This window comes from Lygodium microphyllum, chromosome 8 (genome assembly GCF_053477565.2).
Source record: "Lygodium microphyllum isolate KBCC chromosome 8, Lygodium_microphyllum_v1.1.10, whole genome shotgun sequence".
Taxonomy (NCBI): domain Eukaryota; kingdom Viridiplantae; phylum Streptophyta; class Polypodiopsida; order Schizaeales; family Lygodiaceae; genus Lygodium; species Lygodium microphyllum.
In genome coordinates this window covers 1,716,958-1,741,902 of record NC_141142.1, presented here as the reverse complement: position 1 = coordinate 1,741,902, position 24,945 = coordinate 1,716,958, and the positions used below count along the sequence as shown (strand labels likewise).

At 39.7% G+C, this 24,945-nt stretch overlaps 1 protein-coding gene across 1 annotated transcript; it reads left to right on the top strand.

Moving 5' to 3' along the window:
- The first annotated feature begins 2,114 nt into the window (after positions 1-2,114).
- LOC148031893 (aspartic proteinase-like protein 1) lies at positions 2,115-24,342 on the top strand. The gene is made up of 10 exons (XM_087682463.1): positions 2,115-2,629; positions 4,217-4,367; positions 21,173-21,423; positions 21,800-22,027; positions 22,150-22,285; positions 22,388-22,455; positions 22,548-22,650; positions 23,443-23,509; positions 23,876-23,947; positions 24,027-24,342. The coding sequence occupies exons 1-10, from the start codon at positions 2,229-2,231 to the stop codon at positions 24,263-24,265; spliced, it is 1,716 nt and encodes a 571-aa protein (XP_087538589.1). The 5' UTR covers positions 2,115-2,228; the 3' UTR covers positions 24,266-24,342.
- The last annotated feature ends 603 nt before the right edge of the window (positions 24,343-24,945 follow it).

Here is a 24,945-nt window from a genome sequence, read left to right as displayed (position 1 = left end):
GGGATTTAGTGTGTATTGCCATGTCACACTGACATTGGTATAAAAGGAGAGGACATGTAATTTTTTCTATTATCTTTTTGACACATTAATACATTACTGTCCTTCTCTCCCATCTTGCTCACAGCTTCTATGGCTTCTTTCTCTTTCCTGTATGTCTCTCTCCGATTCTAGTCTTTCTCTCTCCTCATCACTCTCTTTCTCTCTCTTCCTGCAGTCTTTATCTCTCTCTCTCACCTCTTTCTCTCTCTCTCTCCAGTCGACTTCATGACAAAAAAAGGTTTAATTTAAAAATGACTATTCTATTTTCTTTTTCCCCCCTTTCTCTGCCTCTTTCTCTTTCTTTTTCTTCTTCTTCTTCTTTTTATCCTTCTCCTTCTTCTTCATCTATTTTCCTCTCAAAGTGTGTGAAAAACTATGTCTAAAAAACTTTCAAGTATTTTTTTTAAAAATATTTAATTAAAAAGTTTAGAGAGAGAGAGAGAGAGAGAGAGAGAGAGAGAGAGAGAGAGAGAGAGAGAGAGAGAGAGAGAGAGAGAACCTAGGCCCTACACATGAGAGAGAGAGGGGGGAGGGAGGAATAATTTAATTAAAAAGGGGAGGGGGAAAAGAAAGAGAGAGATTATAAGTGAGAGAGAGGGGGAGGGGTTTTAATTTTTGAGAGAGAGAGAGAGAGAGAGAGAGAGCCTAGGTCCTACAATGAGAGAGAGAAAAGAGAGTTTTGACCAAAGAGAAAGTTAGAGGAGAAAAAGAAAAGCATTCTATGTTGACATCGAAGCTAGAGAACAAAAATAGCTCTATTGACTAATTTTTCTTGTTTATTTATTCCATATGGAAGACAAGTTGATTCGTTTGAGGTCGAGGGATCACTATTCATTTGCCACATAGTTTTTTTAAATATTTAATTAAAAAGTTTAATCATAGAGAGAGAGAGAGAGAGAGAGAGAGAGAGAGAGAGAGAGAGAGAGAGAGAGAGAGAGAAGAGAGTTTTGACCAAAGAGAAAGCCAGAGGAGAAAAAGAAAAGCATGCTATGTTGACATGGAAGCTAGAGAACAAAAATAGCTCTATTGACTAATTTTTCTTGTTTATTTATTCCCTATGGAAGACGAGTTGATTGGTTTGAGGTCGAGGGATCACTATTCATTTGCCACATAGGTTTGGTGTGAGGGCAAGAAAATCCTTCAATTTTAGTATAGTATAGATTTAATAAGAAAGTATCTCTCTAGTTTCAATATTTTTCAATTGAAATCATGTAGCGTTTACTATAGTTGCCAAATTTAGAAGTATTTAATAGTGTATCCGAAAATCCATAAACATGTAGGCATCCATGTAGGTCTAGTCCTAGGTTCGTGAAATCTATCAATTATAACATAGCATATAGATTGGAGTAATTCTAGTTATGCCATGCAAGTTCGGTCCTAGGGTTCTTGAAATCCATCAATTATAACAGACTAGTATAGAAGTATAGAATTGTAAAGATTTGGGCCACCCAATTGAACATGGAAGACGTGCACATTGAACACATGAGCACAGTTAACTAGCTTGAGATGAATAATACATGTATGCACAATTTGAGCTTGAAAATAGTTTGTGAAGCCAAGCAAATAATGTGAGAAGCACTTCCAATGAAGTGTGATGGACTTTTAACACAAGGGAAGGGCAAGAAACATCCAAAGGATATAGCCAAGGTACATAGACTACATTGATTCAAATAACCTTAGTTAAAATTAAAATGACCGAATTTAGAGCAAGAAGGTGAGGAGCCTAACCTAACAATGGTGACTAGGCAAGTTGGCGTGGATAAAGGGGAGAACACGTGGTAAGGCACCATCAAAGGGAATAAGGTCATGTAATAAATAAATAAATTCTTTAAAAAATGGAAGTTCAACGCGTAAACGTGGCGGGTGGGACGTCGTGGGGACTCGGGAGGGGCTGGAAAGGGAGTGCACGTTCTCTCTCTCTCTCTCCTCTTCTCTTCTCTCTCCTACGTCATGCCTTTGAGACCGTTCAACACGGATCCATATTGTCGCCTTGCCATGAGATTGGTCATAACAATTATCATCATTTAACGGGTCAAATTTCCATTTATTAACTTTCCGGGATCGCAAGTTTCCCTCACAAACCACACCAACAAATTAATCCCCCCGCCCCCTTCTCTCTCTCTCTCTCTCTCTCTCTGTCTTTCTCAGAGAATCAGCCTCAGTCAGTCTCGCATATCGTCTTGTCGGCCATGAGAGAGCCCCGGCTATGGCAGAAGCTCGCGCCCTCTCATATCACCACCATCGTCTTCTTCTTCTTGAGCTGTTTCTTGTTGCATCAGCATGCTAGTATCACTGCAGCATCTGCATATCCAGATTCAAGCAGCAGCAGCAGCCGCCATAGCCATGGATCCCTGCAGCTCAAGATAGTGTACCGATACTCGGACGAGTTCAGGAGCTTGCTGAGAGAGAGGGAGATGGAGCACCTGCTGCGCGACGACCCCGCGCCCGGGACGCCCGAATTCTACCAGAGCCTCGCGAAGCAAGACCGCCTCCGCCATTCCAGAGCCAGAAACCTCGCCTCCCCCTCCTTCTCCAATGCGTACTTCTCTCCCACCGACGACATCTCCGATTACGGTGGTAATTTAGGCGGGTAAGCACATCATTTTTTTTTTGACCTTAATCGTTAGGCTTTCTCATCCCTCCTTAGTGAGATTTTAAGGGCTCCCAAAGGAATCTTATTTCTTTATTTATTAAATAAATTTGGAGTAGATCATATGCCCTTTTTTAAAATTTTAACTCATACATAGCATCGCATTCATTCATTCAAATTATACATTAGAAACTCATACATGGAACATGATATTCGAATCCTTATAATTAGTCTAATGAGTCTTTTAAACAAATAATCTATTTGTTCTAAATTGTAGCCTGTCTTTTTTCATAGTATAGTTGGAACTCATACATGGTATCCAATTCAAATCAAACAACAAAGCCATGTTACATGCTATCACATTCAAGCCTTCAAATTTTGAAAAAATCTCTCTTTTTTTTCGTAAATGAAAAAAAAAATCTCTCTCTCTCTCTCTCTCTCTATATATATATATATATATATATATATATATATATATATATATGGTTGTAAATTGAGGTTTCACGAAAAGAGTGACACACCATAGTCAAACAACCCGACAATAATACATTGGAAGTTCGCCTATTGAAATGAGGGGCCAATTCATTATCAATAAGGTACATATTGTTTGAAGGTTTCTCAAAAACCAAAGTACATGGCTCCATTGCTTCACACACGTTAAAATTCATTATCTAGGAACTTGTGTCATAATTCAACTAGCTTTACTCGGACACATTTTGTAAAACAGAACTCTCCCTAAGTAGAGGCCCCTTTACCCTAATGTAACATCAATTTACAAATAGTTTTTACACATAAGGGGCTCCGAGCATTTTGAAATGATTTACATTGTGTAAAATAATCTTATTTCTTAATTGCCACAATTCCCGTTACACATCACAAGGGCATAAAACTAGTCTATGTGGTGTTCCACGATACCAATTGCTTCAATAAACAAATACATGGAATCACTTCAATAAACAAATACCTAGAATCGACCAAAGCCCCAAAGGTTATTTCTTTATTTTACATGGTAATCTCAATCTCTAGAAGATGACACCAAGATTTAACACTTTACATGGATTGAGTATTTTTAATCGTCATTTTCAAGTTTGCACAAAAGAATGGTCTAATGGTCTATCCGACCATCATACTATTTTTAAAACTCAATCATATCTTTTGCATCCCATTTAGCACATTATTTTAAATTGACACATATTTTAAGTTGACATAATCAAAGTGTGAACAATGAAGTTCACAATGTTTTTTATTTCTACTATTTTCATATTCTTGAACCAATGCTAATTGTTTTTTGTAATAGTACTCATAATCACATTGCCTAAGGACACTTTCAATAATTTCCAAAAAGCAACCCTTTTGAACCCTTGATTATAAGAGTGCATAATATGATACTAGTAGTAGCAAAATGATATGTAGGGAGCCACATGGTTATAACTCACTTGTAATAGCATCAAGAGCTATCGATTTTATGCTAAGTTCATCCATATACTTTACACTAAGTTCATCCACATATGTTAGCTTTCTTATGTATCCTAGTTAAACGGTTATAAGGGTTAGGGCTCCATTCTAAACATGTATCACTTTTTACAGGTTGCATTATGCTCAATTGCAAATTGGGACGCCTAGCTCTACATTTTTGGTTGCGTTAGACACAGGTAGTGATCTTTTATGGGTCCCATGCGATTGTCAACAATGTGCTTCTACATCACTCCTAAAATATGATCTACAAGCTAATGGCCAGGTATTTTACCCTTTTAGCTCCAAACTAACTACTTAATCATATCTATCTACATATGCATAATTGCTTTGGCATATAGGCTTGTGTCTTGTATGCATTTGCATTGATAGGAATATGTATATATGTATGTAAATAGATCTTGTTTTATGAAGGTACATAGACATTTCTTTTGATGCAAGTTGTGTAGCCACATTTGAGTTAAGCAAATCTATTGGTATCTTTGATACTTGGTTTATATACATACACCAAAGTTGCACTCAATGATACTTGCATTCATTATTAGGATGTGTTGCTTTATCAATATAGTAACATGACTCACATCTAGTGGATGCACATTTATTGAACTCGTCTAGTTTTCAAGCATTAGACGAATCATATGTAGCACAAGTATGCAAAGGTTGCCTATTGAGTAGAAACTTACTAATAAATATTATTGATTTGTTGAACATTTTGTCTTTAAAGCATTTTAAGTATATGATAATCAATGTGATTTATGCCATCTTGCACATAAAAGGTATATGAAGGTAGAGATTAGGGACGGAGGTTTTCTGGAGCATGCACTGCACAAAAAATAAATGCAATCTTTACAAAAACCGATTCCAAAACTTCCATTGCAAGAGTTGTTGGAAATTGAATACTCAGTGGACTTGAACATCCATGAGCAATCAAGAAAAAATCATGTATCAATGTAAAGCACTTATGTGTGCATGTGCATGCACGTACACACATAAACACTGAGAAATGTAGAGCTAGCATGAGGTTGTAGACACAACCACTTTGAAAGTGAAACATGTATATATGTAAGGGAGAATCGTCTACTTTACAATCAAGGCATTCATTGTACTTATCTAGCATCCTGTTGCCAATGGTATCAAATGGAGAAGATGGTGGGCTTATTGATGTAAGGAGTTTTTGTTACAATCTATGTATGAGAATGATATAGAAGATGTGGTTATAGCAATTGTTGCTAGGAGAGGATGATGCACCATAATTATATCCCAAAGACCTCATGCAATCAATATTTGAAAATGTCTAAGAAGTTTGAAGACAGATGATCTTGAGTCAAATGAAACATGTACTATCAAGCTAGTGAAAGCATGAAATTGTATAAGCTGTAAGATAAGATTGCAAGATAACAATGATGCCAAATGTGATGGACAAGATGGATCTATGACAAGACAAGATGTACACTTAAATGAGCTTTTCGCTAGCTCTAAGATGTATGGGATGAAATTCTAGGCAAAGGATAAGATTTGAGCATTGGAAAAAATATGTAAGATGGTTGGACTTGTATATTATGATGTGGCCAATTCAAATCACACTTGAGATGCTATGATGGTGGTAGATATTGAGTTGATTTATGTAACGTGTCCACTTCTATCTTCAGGACACGCCTTAGCAGTCCATTGGAAAGAATGTCTAGAAAGCTCTACCCGGCACTCTCATGGAATGATACGAGATTTGCGATTTAGGGCTTTTCGTATCTGCCACGTAGCGGAAGCATTCCGGTCGTTACCACTTAGGATCGACCTGAATCAGGGTTTTCCTTTTTGGTCATTTCCTAATGGCAACTAGCATCGAATCCAAGCGAACTACTTTACGCAGAAACTCCAGGTCCGAAGCGGATTCACGTTGCACTTGGTTCAAGGAGAATGGGAAACGAGAGGGATGCAAAGCTCAACCTCTCTGCCATAAGGCATAGTCCCATTCCGTTCCCCTAAAACAACGTAAATCGGGTTCAATCATAACTCTAGGTCAACGCTTTTGTTGTTCGTGTTCTTTGACGATCTTCCTGCTGTCCATCGTGATTTGAGAAAAGTTCCCGGCCAACTGGGACCACCCATCCGTAGGATGGACCTATGGCCCATCCTCTGCACTTTCCTCTGATTGTTTTAGTTATTTAATTACCTAACACATTAGTTGGACATGTAGCAATCAGCTTCTTTAATTAACCCGTTAAGCACTGATTCTTTCACGTAATCTTATCACTTGACATAGAAAAACAATATCAGACAAGTTCCTTATTAACAGGTTATCATATTTATCTTTGAAATACAAAAAATCCAGCCCGTAGGCTTATCCACAATCCACTCGAAGGATATCTAGCAATCCACAGGGATTACCAATCAAAGTTTCCGCCTGTAGACTAGTATGCGGGCCTCGAGATCCAATCCCGAGTCACGTTAGCCTCTTGTGCAGGGCCCGAAAGGCGAGGGATTTATGGCTAGAGCCCCCCCTGGCACCCAAGCGTCCTCCTGGTCCAAGTAGCGCTCAACGGAGAGACCTCTTGCAGCGGGTTCGGTCCACTTGCTCGGTGCGGTTAACAACCCCTTGGTTAGGGTCAGGTAGGCAGTCGGGGGTAATTGAAGCTGCTCTCCCTTCAGGCCTTCAACCTGAAGTATAGATATCCATTTATCTTTTAATTCATTGATCAAACAAAGCCAAACAGTGCTCTAGAATCTGTAGCAAGCACAACATTTCCATTGATCGTTTTTGTTGGCAAACTGCTAAGGAATGAATCCTTTCTTTCGAATGCGTCCAGCACTCGATCCGGGATGACTTGCAACTTGGCAAGGTTCCCTATATCCTGGGTTAAGGTGTACCCTATTAACCCGACTTGATCAAACCTTAAGTTGATTGGTTATTTCAGTTTATCGGTTGGTCATTAGTTTCCAATCAATCTTCTTTACTCAAGAAAGATACTAAATTAGGATGATTATTTATCCTTTTGCAAGATAACTTGCGTAAGGACCTGCCATCCTCATTGCGAGAATTTGGCCTTCCCCTTGTGATCCAATCACAAGATCATATGACTCCACACTTGTTGCACAAGTGTCGCATTGAATGGAGTCACGAAACAATCTGTTCTTGATTACATTAGGCTAACGTCGTTAGACCTAGGGTTTCCAAGTTTCATCTTGTAGATTCTTAGGGACAACCCTAGCTCACTTTCAAAATATGTTTCACTGTCCTTACGTTTCGGTGAAAGTGGACAAGTATTTAGGGTACAGGAGTTTCAATTTTAGCAATACGTAGCGATTAGGTTACGTATTAATTCCTAGTGAATTTATTGGAATTTAACCCATTCTAAATGAATATTCCGCGGTTTTTAGGTTTATGCCAATTTGTTTAACTCTAGAAGATAGCTACGTTATCATTTCATAAACACATGACTTGTTGTCTACGCGTAAATTGCTCTTTCAACCCTAACTTGTCGATTTAAGGTCAGGCATAGATTAGGTTAATTCCAACTAATCTTTCTATAACTTGCGAATAAAATTCATGCTAAACAAGCAACCTTTTTCTTGATAGTTTATGTAGTTGACAACGATAATTTGCCTAGAGTTATGCATCGTAAGAATCATTCCATGACTTCCACTTTCCATGATGATTCATTGCGAAGAGGATATGGGTTAATAGTGCGATATGCAGTTTATACTTCTAGGCTTGAACGAAGTATACTATTTTAATGGACAATAATCTAGTTTATAATTCATTTCAATGCATAAAGCTATTTGCTAGAAATGCATTTATGCTTCCTTTATTTTGCATGTTTTATTGAAAGTATTAATGACTAAGTTTCTTCGTCGTGAGCATTTAGGACAAAAATTTATTTGCTATTTCTAACAATTAACCTTGCATGATTGAATTATAACAATATCAAATAAAAATTAGGAAGGAGAACCTAGGCTTGGGGTGAGATATCCACATGGATGCTGAGAGACGACCCTCGCGCGGCTGCGCCTTGGACTTTCTTCGGAGGCATTTCTGCCGTGGAAGCAGCTTTACAACTTCTTTTTGATATTCCACCGTGGCTCTCTTTTGCAATAACTTGCACCCTCCGTCGAAAGCAGTTTTAGAAGGCTTCCTCCTTGGAGTCGGAAATTCGAAAGGGGTATTTCAGAATCTTTCACGACTAAGACCCATTAAGCCATGGGGAAGGCTTAATGGCCTTTGTAAACTCGCACGAACGGGGAATAGAAAGGTGTGGAATTCCTTATGAGGGTTTTTGAGTGGGAAAGGGAGGTATTAAAAGACCCTCGACACTCTCTTTTCTTTTACGAGTGGGAAAAAAAACACAGCTCCAAGGGTATTTTGCATGGGGAAAGAAAAGGGCTAAGGGCAAATTTTCTTGGGGAAAAAAGGGCTTTATAGAATCCTAAGGGAGGAACTCCAAGGGGGGAAAAAGTAGCCTTAAAGGCTGTTGGAAAAGGGGCCTAAGGAGGCCTTAGGGGAATATGTAAGGGGGGTAGTCCCGAAGGTTATAAGAACAAGGGCCCTAAGGAGGATTAAAAAAAAAAAATTGGGGGGGGGGGGATAAGACCTTTAAGGTCAAAATCCCTTTATGGGGGGGGGGGAGGGAGGGGAGGGAAGAAAGTCTCCAAGGCCACTGGAAGGGGCCCTAAGGGGGGGATTTTTTTAAAGAGACGGGGGGGGGGGGGGGGGTGGTTCCAACAACCATGGGAAAGGGGGCTTAAGGGGGTTAAAACACGGGGGGGAAAGGGGGTTTCAGGCCCAAAGGAAAGGGGGCTAAGAAGGCCCCCCCCTTGGAAGCTTATGTGGGGGGGGGGGGGGGGAATGATTTTCCCAATGGTGTGTTGGTTAGGCGGCGAGGCTTTCGGCTGGCGGCGGCGCTAGGAGGACAGGTAGGCGGACGACAGCTCAATGGCGGTGGATCACGACTCCGCCAGGGCGGCGGGAGCTCATCGATGTCCCTCTCTCTCCCTCACAACCTCCAAGGTCTTAGTCTCCTTGTCCTTCTGCTCTTTTTTTCCCCTCATCACCACATGAGGCATGGTTTATATAGGGGGAGGGGATAGGATCCTCCCCCTCCTACAGGGCAGCACGCATGAGCTCTAGCGTGCTTCCTTCCGTGGCTTCCCTCCTTCCCCTTCAGCGCGACGTCGGCTAGGGGAGGAGGGGATAAAAAAATTTTAAAATTTTTTCCCTTATCCTTATTAAATTTTCAAAAATGCTACACCATTATCCCCACTACCTTAAAAGGGGGTTCATGCGTGATTTGCAGTGTTTGGTATATTATATTCTCTCCCCCTTAGAGGAATCGAGATGTCCTCATCTCGAGATAAGCTAGGGATATTGATGGTTGAGAGTGCCTTCATCTATCCAAGTGGCATCCTCTTCGGGATAATCTTTCCACTGGACGAGGCATTCTCTCAAGGTTGTGGATCGTAATTGTCTCTCCCTAACATCTAAGATCCTATTAGGCCTTAGTTCAAGGACTCCTTGACTAGGCATTACAATTTGTTGATCGTCAAGTACATGGTTAGGATTAGGTACATATTTCTTCAATAGGCTGATATAGAATACATTGTGAACCTTTAGGTTCTCAAGGAGTTGCAATCTGTAAGCATTAGGTCCTAGGCATTTGAGGATCTTGTACGATCCACAATACCTTGGACTTAGCTTCTTGCAATCTCCTAAGGATAGGGAACTCTTCTTTGGGCGTACGCGAATGATGACCATGTCTCCTTCTTTGAAGATTCTAACTTGACGCTTCAAATCCGCGTATGCCTTCTGTCTATCCTTGGCCGCTTGGATGTTTTCTCTTATTGACTTTATTTGGTCATCCATCTCTTCCAACATCTGCCTTGAAGCTTCAACCCTTAAGGTTGGATATGAGAAGTTTAGGGGACTTCTGCAGCCATGACCATACAATGCTTGAAAAGGGGTCATCTGAATGCTTTGTTGGTAAGAAGCATTGTAGGCAAATTCAACCAAAGGCAGATATTGAATCCACCTCTTCGGCTCCCGACAACAGTATGCCCTAAGTATATCCTCGATGACTTGATTTACTCACTCTGTTTGGCCATCTGTTTGGGGATGGTAAGCTGTGCTAAAACAGAGTTGAGTCCCAATAGCTTCAAAGACAGCTCTCCAGAAGTGTGACGTGAAGAGAGAATCACGATCACTAATGATTCTTCTGGGTAAACCATGTAGCTTGAATATCTCCTTGATAAACAATCTTGCAATGTCTGAGGCTTTATAGTTTGTCTTTACTGGAATAAGGTGTGTAACCTTAGTAAGCATGTCAACCACAACCATGATGGAGTTGTATCCTCCCTGGACTTGGGGTAGGCCTACAACAAAATCCATACTAATGAATTCACATTTCATTTGGGGAATGTCAAGCGGTTGCAGTTTCCTTGGCATCATGACATGTTCGGCTTTGATACGTTGACAAGACAAACACTCGGTGACATATTTGAGAATGTCACCTTTGAGCCTCTCCCAATGGTAGCTTTTCCTAGCTGTATTAAGAGTCTTGGCATTGCCAGGATGTCCTGAGAAAGGGGAATCATTAGCTTCCCACAATATCTTCTGCTTAAGTTACTGACTTGCTGGTACACACAGCCTTGTTCTATAGTAGACAAGTCCACTATTGATAGAAAATTCATGATACTTAGCCTGCAACTTTTGGTTCTGATCCTTGATAGAGATCTCCCTTAGCATTGTTTGGTAGGCCCGATCATGGCATGCATCCTCTCTAGCTAACTCAAGTATTGGATTGTTTGGCATAGATACTTTTGTAGCTAGAGATCTAGCTATTGATGGATTCTGCAGGATTAGAGAATTAAGGAATGCCTTGCGACTGAGTGCATCGGCAACTACATTCTCTTTTCCTTGTCAGTACTTGATTTCAAAGTCATATTCCTCCAACACTTCAATCCACCGCATTGCCTCATGTTGAGCTCATTCTGAGTAAAGATCCATTTGAGACTCTTATGGTCAGTTACTAGAGTAAACTTGTTACCCAACAGGTAGTGTCTCCAAAGCTTTAGAGCATGGATGACATCTAGCAATTCCAGATCATGCGTAGCATAATTCTTTTCATGACTCTTCAATTTCCTTGAAGAGTATGCTACTGGATGACCTTCGTGCATGAGCACACATCCCAAGGCAAGTATGCTAGCATTAGTTACTACCTCGAACTCTTTATTGAGGTCTGGAAGTTTTAAAATAGGTGCTGATACCAAACTTTGCTTCAATCTGTCGAAGCTATTTTGTTCGGGAGTTGACCATGAAATGGAAGTTTGCTTCTTCAGTAAGTCTGTCAGAGGTGCTGCAATCAAAGCATAGTTTTTGATGAAGACCCTATACCATCCTGTTAATCCAAGAAAGCTGCGTATTTCTCTGACAGATGTTGGTATTGGCCATTCTAGTACATCTCTGACCTTGGTTGGGTCTACTGAGATTCCATCTGCTGATACTATGAATCCCAGATATTCAATCTGACGTTTGAAGAATGCACACTTCTTCATCTTAGCATACAACTTATGCGACCTCATTGTCTCAAGGACAATCCGAAGTTGGGGTTCATGATCTTCTTCCTGTTTGGAATAGACTAAAGTATCGTCGAAGAAGACAAGCACGAAATCATCAAGATATGGCCTAAAGATATCCTGCATTAACCTGTTGAAGGTGGCATGTGCGTTCGTAAGTCCAAATGACATAACTAGGAACTCAAAGTGCCCATATCTTGTATTGAAGGCCGTCTTGGGGATATCTCCTTCCTTGATCCTAATCTGATTGTAACCTGACCCGAGATCAATTTTGGAGAAGATCTTTGCACCCTGAAGACGATCAAGAAGCTCATCTATTCTAGGAATAGGGTAATTCTTCTTGATAGTTGATTGATTCAATCCATGGTAATTAATACATAGTCGAAGTGTTCCATCTTTCTTTTTCTGGAACAATACTGAAGCTTCCCATGGTGAACTGCTAGACCGGATGTAGCCTTGATCTAGTAATTGCTTGAGTTGTTCTTTCAGCTCAATTTCTTCTGGTATGGACATTCTATAAGGTCTCTTTGCAATTGCCGCAGCTCCTGGTACTAACTTAATCTCATGATCCACTTCTCTTTGAGGCGGGAGTTCTGTCAACTCTTCAGGGAATACATCCATGTATTCCTTTAGCCACGAGGTCCTTCACTAGACTCTTGCTTCTGATCTAACTTGTTGAGTTTGATCAAGTAGACATGTAATCCTTTTCTGACTCCTTTTACGATCCGAGATACTTTGGCCAATTGGATTCTCGGCACTCCAGCCTCACCTTGGGTTGTGACTAATTCCCTTTCAGAATTTCGAAAGGAAACTTGGCCCTTTCCACAATGAATGTGGGCATCATTAGGCTTAAGCCAATCCATTCCGAGTAGACACTCGTGGATACCTAAATTCATGACACCTCCATCTACATATGTCTTTGATACTCTCTGCCCATTGATTTCGGCTTCCACTGAATTTGACCGAAGTCTTCTTTTCTCCCAGAAAGAATTCCACCTTAGTAGTTTTCTTGGTACAAGTAACCTCACGACCATTTTCCAATTCCATAAGCAAGGTAGGTGCTTCTACTGTGGCTATTCCTAATCTTTTTGCACAAGCTGGTGAGGTAAAGGAATGTGTACTGCCACAATCAATCAAGGTCTTGAAACTTTTACCTTGATAGTCCGTTGGTGTCTGAATCACCGAGAATTGGCGATTCGGGCCTTTCTTGTGAAGAGCGGCATGGACTGTCGCCCTTTTGAACTCTGCTTCCATGGTTGGATCTTCTTCTTCTTCTTCTTCTTCGCACATTTGCCTATTGACAAGGCAGGCGGTTCTTCCTCTGTCTCGGGTAGTGGCTCCTTGACCACGGCCCGCTCCTTGGAAATGTGCTTGGCGATGTCCTCCACCAAGCCTGGGACATTGCCTCTTAAAGTGACCGGGTTCGTTGCAGTGAAAACAACGGAGGTTTTGGCCATTACTTTGAGTAGGAACAAAGTTGTTGACGTTATTAGTCCTTGCTTTCTTTCTTTATCCCTGATTATAACCTTGAATTCTCTTCTTCTGAGGTCTGAATGCTCCTCTGTTCGGGTCATTATAAGACCAAGCTTTGTTACCCCTTGGGCTAGACTGCATCTCCTGAATTATAGGCACAGCTCGAATGAGTGCATCCTGAAGATCTGATGGACGCATAGATTCGAGACAGGTATTTACTGGTGGATTTAAACCCGCACAAAATTTGGACACCTGCTGTGTCATGTCCATCTGTGGCACATACTTTAAAAGTGAGACGAATTTAGGTTAGTATGCGTCAAGAGTGAGCCCCAGCTGTTTTAGCTCGTAGAACTCATTCATTTTCTGCGTGCGATATGCAGGTGGCAAGTATCTTCCCTGCACGGCTTTCTTCAGCTTCTTCCAAGTAACGGATCCCTCCGCAATCCCTTGATCCCTGCACCATTGCTTCCACCAAAGCTTGGCTTCGCCGGTAAGTTTTAGCTTGGCGAGCATAGCCTGATTGGCGGGTGCAGTACCGGCTGTTTCGAAGTAATCCTCCATGGATTCAATCCAAATTTCAGCGTCAGCTTGAACGGACCTGCCTCTCTCGTCAAACTCGGGCGGCTTAATCTACTTGAGAAGAAATTTCTTCTCCTGGATTACAGCAGTACTTGATATAGGAGGCGAACTAGGAACTTGTACCTGGGGTTGTGCTTGGATAAAGGTTTCTTAACGTTATTATACGATAATCGTTATTGATTTATATTACATCTTCAATTCTGCTATCACGTAAGCAATGTAGCTACTTAACTTTTTATCAATTCTCATGCACAATCAGACATTGATAGAAAAAAAGTCTTATATGGGCATAGCCCTTTTGGAATACAACATTTCTTGCGATGATAAGCCAACTGTTACATTTAGTTTGGGGAGAACAACGTTGTATTACATTTATCTACATGAACTGTATAATAGTATGGTTTCGGATCATGGATCTTCAGGAATCGGTAAATCATTGGAAGTTCAGGGTATCCTTTCCGTTGGAATCCATTCTTCTCATGGCGGCCTAACACTTTAATCGTGTCGGTGGGGATTACACGTGTTACTTCCTCATATACATATGAGTTCATCTCAACCCTTCGACCTCGAATATGTAATGTTGAGTTTACATGAGCTTCCACAAAAATGAACAGCTTCACGACTTTCAGGTCTTTCAACCACTTGATCCTCTTTAGGTTGGTTTGTAGATAAGCAAACCGGTGGGTGGCTATATAGTAGATTCCTGAAGCACCCGTCCATCTTTGTTCCATGTACAAGGGTGATGGATTATAGATTTGCTCCAGGATGTTCATCATCTCAACCCTTTGTCTATAATGCGGAGAATGCATTGCAGTCATAAACATGACTCGAAATAGCAAGAACTTGTTCCACGCTTCGTAATTCTGTAAGACAACATTGAAGGTAAGGAAATGTTTGGAACATCAACATTTGCTTTACTTCTTCTTATTAAGATTTCATAAAAACAATTCCATTGTTGGTCGGCTCTGATACCAACTGTAACGTGTCCACTTGTATCTTCAGGATACGTCTTAGTAGTCCATCGGAAAGCATGTCTAGAAAGCTCCGCCCGGCACTCCCATGGAATGATACGAGGTTTGCGATCTAGGGCTTTCCGTGTCTGCCACGTAGCGGAAGCATTCCGGATGTTACCACTTAGGATAGACCTGAATTAGGGTTTTCCTTTTTGGTCATTTCCTAATGGCAACTGGCGTCGGACCCAAGCGATCTACTTTACGCAGAAACGCCAGGTCCGAAGCGGATTCACGCTGCACTTGGTTCAAGGAGAATGGGAAACGAGAGGGATGCAAAGCTCAACCTCTCTGCCATAAGGCACAGTTCCATTCCGTTCCCCTAAAACAACGTAAATCAAGTTCAATCATAACTCTAGGTCAACGCTTTTGTTGTTCGTGTTCTTTGACGATCTTCCTGTTGTCCATCGTGATTTGAGAAAAGTTCCCGGCCAACCGGGACCACCCATTCGTAGGACAGACCTATGGCCCATCCTTCGCACTTTCCTCCGGTTGTTTTAGTTATTTAATTACTTAACACATTAGTTGGACATGTAGCAATCAGCTTCTTTAATTAACCAGTTAGGCACTGGTTCTTTCATGTAATCTTATCACTTGACATAGAAAAACAATATCAGACAAGTTCCTTATTAACAGGTTATCATATTCATCTTTGAAATATAAAAAGTCCAGCCCATAGGCTTATCCACAATCCGCCCGAAGGCTATCTAGCAATCCACAGGGATTACCAATCCAAGTTTTTGCCCGTAGACTAGTATGCGGGCCTCGAGATCCAATCCCGAGTCACGTTAGCCTCTTGTGCAGGGCCCGAAAGGCGAGGGATTTATGGCTAGAGCTCCCCCTGGCACCCAAGCGTCTTCCTGGTCCAAGTAGCGCTCAACGGAGAGACCTCTTGCATGGGGTTCGGTCCACTTGCCCGGTGCGGTTAACAACCCCCTTGGTTAGGGTCGGTAGGGAGTCGGGGGTAACTGAAGCTGCCTCTCCCTTCAGGCCTTCAACCTGAAGTATAGATATCCATTTATCTTTTAATTCATTGATCAAACAAAGCCAAACAGTGCTCTAGAATCTGTAGCAAGCACAAACATTTCCATTGATCGTTTTTGTTGGCAAACTGCTAAGGAATGAATCCTTCCTTTCGAATGCGTCTAGCACTCGATCCGGGATGACTTGCAACTTGACAAGGTTCCCTATATCCTGGGTTAAGGTGTACCCTATTAACCCGACTTGATCAAACCTTAAGTTGATTGGTTATTTCAGTTTATCGGTTGGTCATTAGTTTCCAATCAATCTTCTTTACTCAAGAAAGATACTAAATTAGGATGATTATTTATCCTTTTGCAAGATAACTTGCGTAAGGACCTGCCATCCTCCTTGCGAGAATTTGGCCATTCCCTTGTGATCCAATCACAAGATCATATGACTCCACACTTGTTGCACAAGTGTCGCATTGAATGGAGTCACGAAACAATCTGTTCCTGATTACATTAGGCTAACGTCGTTAGACCTAGGGTTTCCAAGTTCCATCTTGTAGATTCTTAGGGACAATCCTAGCTCACTTTCAAAATATGTTTCACTGTTCTTACGTTTTGGTGAAAGTGGACAAGTATTTAGGGTATAGGAGTTTCAATTTTAGCAATACGCAGCGATTAGGTTACGTATTAATTCCTAGTGAATTTATTGGAATTTAACCCATTCTAAATGAATACTCCGCGGTTTTTAGGTTTATGCCAATTTGTTTAACTCTAGAAGATAGCTACGTTATCATTTCATAAACACATGACTCGTTGTCTACGCGTAAATTGCTCTTTCAACCCTAACTTATCGATTTAAGGTCAGACATAGATTAGGTTAATTCCAACTAATCTTCCTATAACTTGCGAATAAAATTCATGCTAAACAAGCAACCTTTTTCTTGATAGTTTATGTAGTTGACAACGATAATTTGCCTAGAGTTATGCATCGTAAGAATCATTCCATGACTTGCACTTTCCATGATGATTCATTGCGAAGAGGATATGGGCTAATAGTGCGATATGCAGTTTATACTTCTAGGCTTAAACGAAGTATACTATTTTAATGGACAATAATCTAGTTTATAATTCATTTCAATGCATAAAGCTATTTGCTCGAAATGCATTTATGCTTCCTTTATTTTGCATGTTTTATTGAAAGTATTAATGACTAAGTTCCTTCGTCGTGAGCATTTAGGACAAAAATTATATCCTATTTCTAACAATTAACCTTGCATGATTGAATTATAACAATATCAAATAAAAATTAGAAAGGAAAACCTGGGCTTGGGGTGTGATATCCATGTGGATGCTGGGAGACGACCCTCCCGCCGCTGCGCCTTGGACTTTCTTAGGAGGCATTTCTGCCGTGGAAGCAGCTTTACAACTCCTTTTTGATATTCCACCGTGGCTCTCTTTTGCAATAACTTGCACCGTCCGTCGAAAGCAATTTTAGAAGGCTTCCTCCTTGGAGTCGGGAATTCGAAAGGTGTGTTTCAGAATCTTTCACGACTAGGACCCATTAAGCCATGGGGAAGGCTTAATGGCCTTCGTAAACTCGCAGGAATGGGGAATAGAAAGGTGTGGAATCCCTTACGAGGGTTTTTGAGTGGGAAAGGGAGGTGTTAAAAGACCCTCGACACTCTCTTTTCTTTTACGAGTGGGAAAAAAAAACACAGCTCCAAGGGTATTTTGCATGGGGAAAGAAAAGGGCTAAGGGCAAATTATCTTGGGGAAAAAAGGGCCTTATAGAATCCTAAGGGAGGAACTCCAAGGGGGGAAAAAGTAGCCTTAAAGGCTATTGGAAAAGGGGCCTAAGGAGGCCTTAGGGGAATATATAAGGGGGGTAGTCCCGAAGGTTATAAGAACAAGGGCCCTAAGGAGGATTTAAAAAAAAACCGGGGGGGATAAGACCTTTAAGGTCAAAATCCCTTTATGTGGGGGGGGGGGGAAGTCTCTAAGGCCACTGGAAGGGGCCCTAAGGGTTTTTTTTCTTAAAGACACCGGGGGGGAGGGGGGGGGGAGGTGGTTCCAACAACCATGGGAAAGGGGGCTTAAGGGGGTTAAAACACGGGGGGGAAAGGGGGTTAAAACACGGGGGGGAAAGGGGGTTTCAGGCCCAAAGGAAAGTGGGCTAAGAAGGCCCCCCCCTTGGAAGCTTCTAAGCTTCCAGAAGCTTACGTGGGGGGTGGGGGGAAATGATTTTCCCAATGGCGTGTTGGTCAAGCGGCGAGGTCTGCGGCTGCAGGCAGCGGCGTTTGGAGGACAGGCAGGCGGACGGTAGCTGAATGGCGCTGGCTCACGACTCCCCCAGGGTGGCGGGAGCACATTGATGTCCCTCTCTCTCCCTCACAACCTCCAAGGTCTGAGCCTCCTCGTCCTTCTCCTCTTTCTTCCCCCTCATCACCACATGAGGCATGGTTTATATAGGGGGAGGGGATAGGATCCTCCCCCTCCTACACGGCAGCACGCATGAGCTCGAGCGTGCTGCCTTCCGTGGCTTCCCTCCTTCCCCATGTATTTGTGTAGGAGGTTCTTCATTCGGTGTTGATAATGGGAAACCTATATTACCACACCTCCCTCCTCTTTAAAAAAACATGCATACACACATGTATTTATGTATTTGTGAGCTACTTCAATCAATGTAGAGATACAATGGGAAACCTATATTACCACACCTCCCTCCTCTTTAAAAAAACATGCATACACACATGTATTTATGTATTTGTGTAGGAGGTTCTTCATTCGGTGTTGATAATGGGAAACCTATATTACCACACCTCCCTCCTCTTTAAAAAAACATGCATACACACATGTATTTATGTATTTGTGAGCTACTTCAATCAATGTAGAGATACAATGGGAAACCTATATTACCACACCTCCCTCCTCTTTAAAAAAACATGCATACACACATGTATTTATGTATTTGTGTAGGAGGTTCTTCATTCGGTGTTGATAAGTTTGGAAGCACTAGTATAATCATTAAGAGTCTTTGGCAAATACCTATTTGAGAATTTTGGATGACTACATGATGGAATTGTAACTAAAGTTGCATCAATGTCCATATGAATATTGTAGATATCCTAGAGTAGATTTTGTACACGATAGGTTTGGAGATGCATGGATACCCGATGATCTTGCCATCACATACTCCAAACTTTTCATTGTTTTGAGACGTTATAATTGTCACAAGAATTTTGCAATTAAAAGAGCACAAAGTTGGCCTTTGCACAAAAAAATACCGACTATTAAGGTATTTGAGCTACTACATTGTTCATGTAGAAAATGTGTGCTAGTCTATACAAAACAAATAGTAGCATCCCCGAAATTTTAGCTTAACATATAAAGGTAAGTGGCAGATCTTGATCCTTCGAGATTCAAGTCAATTTGTGTAAATCCCATTCCATGAAACTCAAGGTAATCCAAGTGATGAATAGTACTTGTAGTGTATGAATGCATGAGGTATTGTAAAGTTCGCATGAGGCATTGCAAGTTATGTGGCTTATGGAGGGGAAAATATACAAGTTTGGGCAATAAACAAGTGATTAATATGCCATGTGCATATCCATGCTCAATGATCTTATGCATCAAAACAAGCCAAGGTCCTATGAGAAATGCACAAAGAAACAAGGTTGGAAAAGTTTGACAATACTCCCAACTTAATTGAGATTGTTGTTAAGGCTCTTCCTCTGAAACATAGTGTTAGGCTATTAATGCATGCACTCACATGAGAACACTCCTCTAATGAAGGACAACCTATAGGTAGTCTATTGGAGAGCAAAGGCTAGTCTAAGGCTCTTCCTCTGAATCACAATGTCAGGCTATTAATGCATGCACTCGCATGAGAACACTCCTCTAAGGAAGGACAACCTATAGGTAGTTTATTGGAGAGCAAAGGCTAGTCATGCTTCATATTGACGTATGGCGGCATTATTTTTCTATTTCCTTTCAAGGGCTCCTTCTTACTATCCACAAATATATATTTATTGGTAAGGGATTTAATTTCGCTCTGTTGGCTTTCATGTAGAGTTGAAAGAAGGTTATGTGGTTAATAACATTGTTGTATTTAAAAAATATTAGGTTTGTACCTTGCCAATGATTAACCAATTTCAACCAGGAGGATATTATCTTGTATGAATGTCTAACGTGGATTGCATTTCCAAATCTCCCTAACGGGATGGAGGGAGAAGTTGGAGATGATGCAAAAACATTTTCCACAATAGTATGCATTTCCAAGGAATGTGGGAAGTTCAATGTATGCTGATAAAGGGCATGCATATTATGGGATAGAAGACATGCGGAAGACAAGAACCTCATGAAATCTTGGAACAAGGAGTTTTGGTATGCTCCTTTCTCAGATTGTTGCTACATTTGTGGAGAGTCTAGACATTTTGCTACATATTGTCCCAAGAAAAATCTTAAGTGATAAGAAAGTGGAGAAGTCAATTGATTTGGATACATCAAGAAGGTGAAATTGTAAAGGATTCATTGTAGACTCCTTAGAATGTTGTTTGAATGAGTCGAACGCTATGCTTAAGATGTCAAGGGTCAATTTTAAATCTTATAAGATTATGCATAAGTCACTTGCTAAATTAGTGTAAGTCAAGTATAAGATTATGCATAAGTCACTTGCTAAATTAGTGTAAGTCAAGTTATTAGTTATGGCATTTTGTTTAATGGAGGGCTTTAAATATTGGATATATTTTCTATTTTTCCTCTAACAATTGTAAACATTCATGAATTGGGGATGATTCAAATTGAACATGTTACAAGCTCGGATTCATGTTTGAAATCCACCAATGACAATCTCAATGAATAACTTTTATATAATATCTCTTAATTTCATTATAAAGATTGCGTCAATGATCCAACATGTTTGCTCAAAACCATGTTGTGCATGACGCATATTAAGTTTTAAATCTAGTAATGATCAAATTATACATCAAGTTTTCAGAATATTTCCCATTTAGGAACCAAATTAGAAATTGTAAATGATTCGGACATGGTTTCTCAAAACCATGTTGTTCATAATGCAAATCGAATCTAAATCTATTGATTCTTCATGAACAGAGTGTACTTTAATAGAATCATTTTTATGGACATGCAACTACTACGATTTTAGAATATTTTCTATTTACGAGAACCAAATTTGGACGTGCCATCTTCCATTGCCATAATAACTACTCAAAAGCAAGAGGTCTTTTAATAAAACTAGAAATCATCGAAAGTATTTCTTGATGGTTAGTATATCCAAAAGTCTCAAGGTTTTTGGAAGATTTTATTTAATTTTTAAATATGATTAGAAGGATATATCCTCAACTTTGTTATTTCGATGTAAAGAAGATTAGTGTATTGTACTATAATGTTTCATTTTTTGAGTGGATGAGCTCCATTTTGGGTGGATGTCACGCTAACCTTGTTGATAATTGCAGACCAATTTTCCTATCTACAGCCCTTCAAAGTCCAAGACAAGCAAGACAATCTCATGTAGTGACCCTTTGTGTGAATCAAAATCATTCACAAGCAATTGTACAGTATCCAATAAATCGAGCAGCAACACTTGTAACTATACAGTTACATACTTGAGCGCAAACACCTCAACATCAGGCTTGATTGTTGAAGATGTGATCTACTTGGATGTTGTAGGCTCAAATAGTTCTACAAGTTCATCTGTTTATTTTGGGTAAGTACTTTATAATCCTCTTCTATTCATCATAGATTATTTTATAACTGGTTGAATGCACATCTCAAGTTGTAAGAATCACTTGGAGGTTTTTCACCATTTCTCTCTTGTGGGTGTGGTTACTAGTCCTTCTAAATCAAGAGTTTCCTTTTTGATAGATAGGGGAAATGATTTTTACCTTGGGGACCTACATTTAAGTTTAGTTATTTATAGTTCTTTAGAGGGCATATTGATATTTGTATGGGTACTCCTCCTTGTTGATGGTCTATTAATGAATGCATGCAAGGTTGAGAGCCGCAAATCTCTAAGCTTTTCAAGGTTTTGAGAAGTTTTGACATTGAACAAAATCTATTGGTTTCTAAGGTTTTTTGCGTAGGTGTGGAAAGGTACAAACGGGAAATCTACTTGAATCTGTTGCTCCAAATGGACTATTGGGTTTAGGCCCAGATCAAATCTCAGTTCCAAGCACTTTAGCAAGGAATGGCATCTTGTCAAATTCTTTCTCAATGTGCTTTTCATCAAATGATAGCTCAGGTAGACTTGTCTTTGGAAGCATGGAAAAAGCAGGATTTCAAAATACATCACTTGTGCGTACAAGCCCTAAGTAAGCATTTTCATTCAAGAAGTCTTATTTCCTTGTTCCTATGTGTCACAATGGAAGTCCAAGTATAATCATTTTTGGTTTAGAGGTTTAGTTTCTAATTATAGTTAATGTGTGATCGGCAGTGTATATTATATGATTGCATCTACTAGTATGGTTGTTGGAGATACAGAATTGAAGATGTCCCAATACTTGATTTTTGACACTGGAACGGCTTTAACACGCCTCTCTAGTTCTGCTTACCAATCGATCGGCACCATTGTGTGTATAAACTTACAATGACCTTTTGCTTTTACATCTAAGAAGAGATTAGTTCCTTGTTCATTATGATTGCATGTGACAAAAATGAGTATTTTTGTGTAGTTCAATGAAAAAATCAAGCTTCCACAATTTCAACTTACTGGAATATTTGACTATTGTTGGAACATAAGGTATATTGGCGTGTACAATTTTTTGATTCATATTACACCTTTCCATTTGAGTTTTAGAATTTAAACTATTTTTCATTGATGCATACATGCAGCAATAATAACATTAGTCCACTCATAACGGATTTTAGTATAACGTTTGTTGGGGGGAGTCAAATGGCTATTCAAACTCCATACTTTGGGTTTGTTGACTCAACGGTAAGAGAAGTTTTCATTTCCATTAGTTCCATTTAGCATCTTGCATGAAGCCTAATAATTTGCTTAAGTATTGCATACCTTCATTTACATAATATGTTTCTACATTTATTTTTGATGGAGTCCCATTGTTTTACTGCGAATGCACTTATTATAATGCTTTCATAACCTAATTGCCTTCTGCGTATGTACAAGTCTAAACTTGTGAAATGCAAATTTGGTTTGTTGTAGAAAATAGTCACTTGATTTTTTGGAAATCCTTTTTATGTTTACTCTTGGTGTCACAAAATGCCACTTTGTAGAGTGAATTTATGATTACATACAAAAACAAAATCAGAAAAATCAACATTCAATTTCTATAAGGTTGATAGAACCATGATTTCTTCATGAAATATTAGGAGTTCTAAAGTTGCATGCTATTATTGTTGTAGTGTGTGTAATGTTAACATAAATGTGTATTGTCAACACAATCTAAATTTCATGTACACTACTAACAATGCTAGTTGGAAGATATAGAAATTTGTATGGTTGGTGTATGTGAAAACCTATCTTAACACAATAAGAAGTATTTTAGATATTTAGGATTGCCTATTGCTTTTGGCAGTGTGAGTTGAAGAGTATGAAACAATGTTTGGTTGGGCCCCTTATCTAAGATGATTTTAGGCATCTAGGATTGTATAGTACTCTTACAAAAAATGCTATTTCAACGTAGTGGCTAGGTTGTATGTACCAATAATAAAGTCTAACAAGTGACACAAGTCAAATGAAGTGTGTATAATGCATGTGAATCTACAGGGCACAACATTACTTGCAGTTTGTTTGGCCATCATAGAAACAAATGAGGACTTTGGCATAATTGGCAGTGAGTCTCTCTCTCTCTCTCTCTCTCTCTCTCTCTCTCTCTCTCTCTCTCTCTCTCTCTCTCTCTCTCTCTCTCTCTCTCTCTCTCTCTCTCTCTCTCTCTCTCTCTCTCTCTCTCTCTCTCTCTATGTGTGTGTGTGTGTGTGTGTGTGTGTGTGTGTGTGTGTTGGTTGTAGGGGGGGGGGGGGGGGCATGCACATGTGTGTACGTAGCTTTTAGTCCTTTAACTTACAAAAACTTGCAAATATTTTTTAAAGTATACATGAACAAAAATAGCTAGATTAGTTTGATTTGGAAAGTGGAAAATTTTTGCACGAGGTTTTGTACGTTATCATCCTGAGTTTTCCTTAAATATTCAAACATGCAGATAACTTTATGAGAGGGACAGAGTTTATATTTGATCAAGATTCCAATACCCTAAGTTGGGCTCCATCAGATTGTAAGTATAACTAATATATAGGCTATGTTTTCAACACCAAAATGATATTTTTATAATGGTAGTGATGTGTATTTGGAAGGTAATACTACAACGGGGAGTAAAGCATTGGCTCCAATGGAGTCTCCACTTGTTAGCATAGAGCCAACTCCATCACCTTCATCTCCAAAGTCTCCAACATCTCCAAAGCCATCTCCAAGGCCAAATCCAACATTATCACCTAGTCCACCTACCATTAATTCAGCATGGTTTATAAATAGAACCATTTATTACACATTGTTTTTACCTCTTGTGACATTGATAATGTCAACGATTTTATAATTGTTATATGATATTAGTCATCATGAAAGTCACTTGTAACCATGAATTCTCATTTTTAATAAAATATTCATTTTCCATTCACAATCTTCCTAAACATTTCTTTTAGTCAACATATTTAATGTATGAAAGGGAGAACTTTGAGTTTTACGTAGGTGACAAAGTATTGTTCACAAAATATAAGCATTGAGAGAGAGCATGCATCTCAAGGAGCTTCCTACTAAAGAACTATGCCCATTATCTGCATATTCATAACTAATAATGATGTCCCTTATATACTTTCTTGGCTTAATTTTATTATGCCTAATCTAGAAAGTACAAGATTAGTTAAAGGGTCTCATTATTACTCTTATGTGTATTTGTAGGTTGCATAAATAAAACTATATAATTAGTTAACTTACTTAATAGGTTACATCTACGAAAATTACCTCAAGGCATTGTTTTTAAGCTAAATGAGCATTCTTTTAATGATTGTGTGTATGCACGCACATTTGAGCGCATACATAGTTTCTATTGTCGAATCAAATACTTTTTTCTTAAATAATGTGAGGTCTCAAAAATTGAAGGAGCCTAAAAAGCAAGGAAATGGGCAATTCATTAAGGAGGCACTATGATACTAGGATTTCACAAGCCTAAACAAAGAGCTAGTTCAGGAATAGTTGTACCATTAGACACATGCAAGG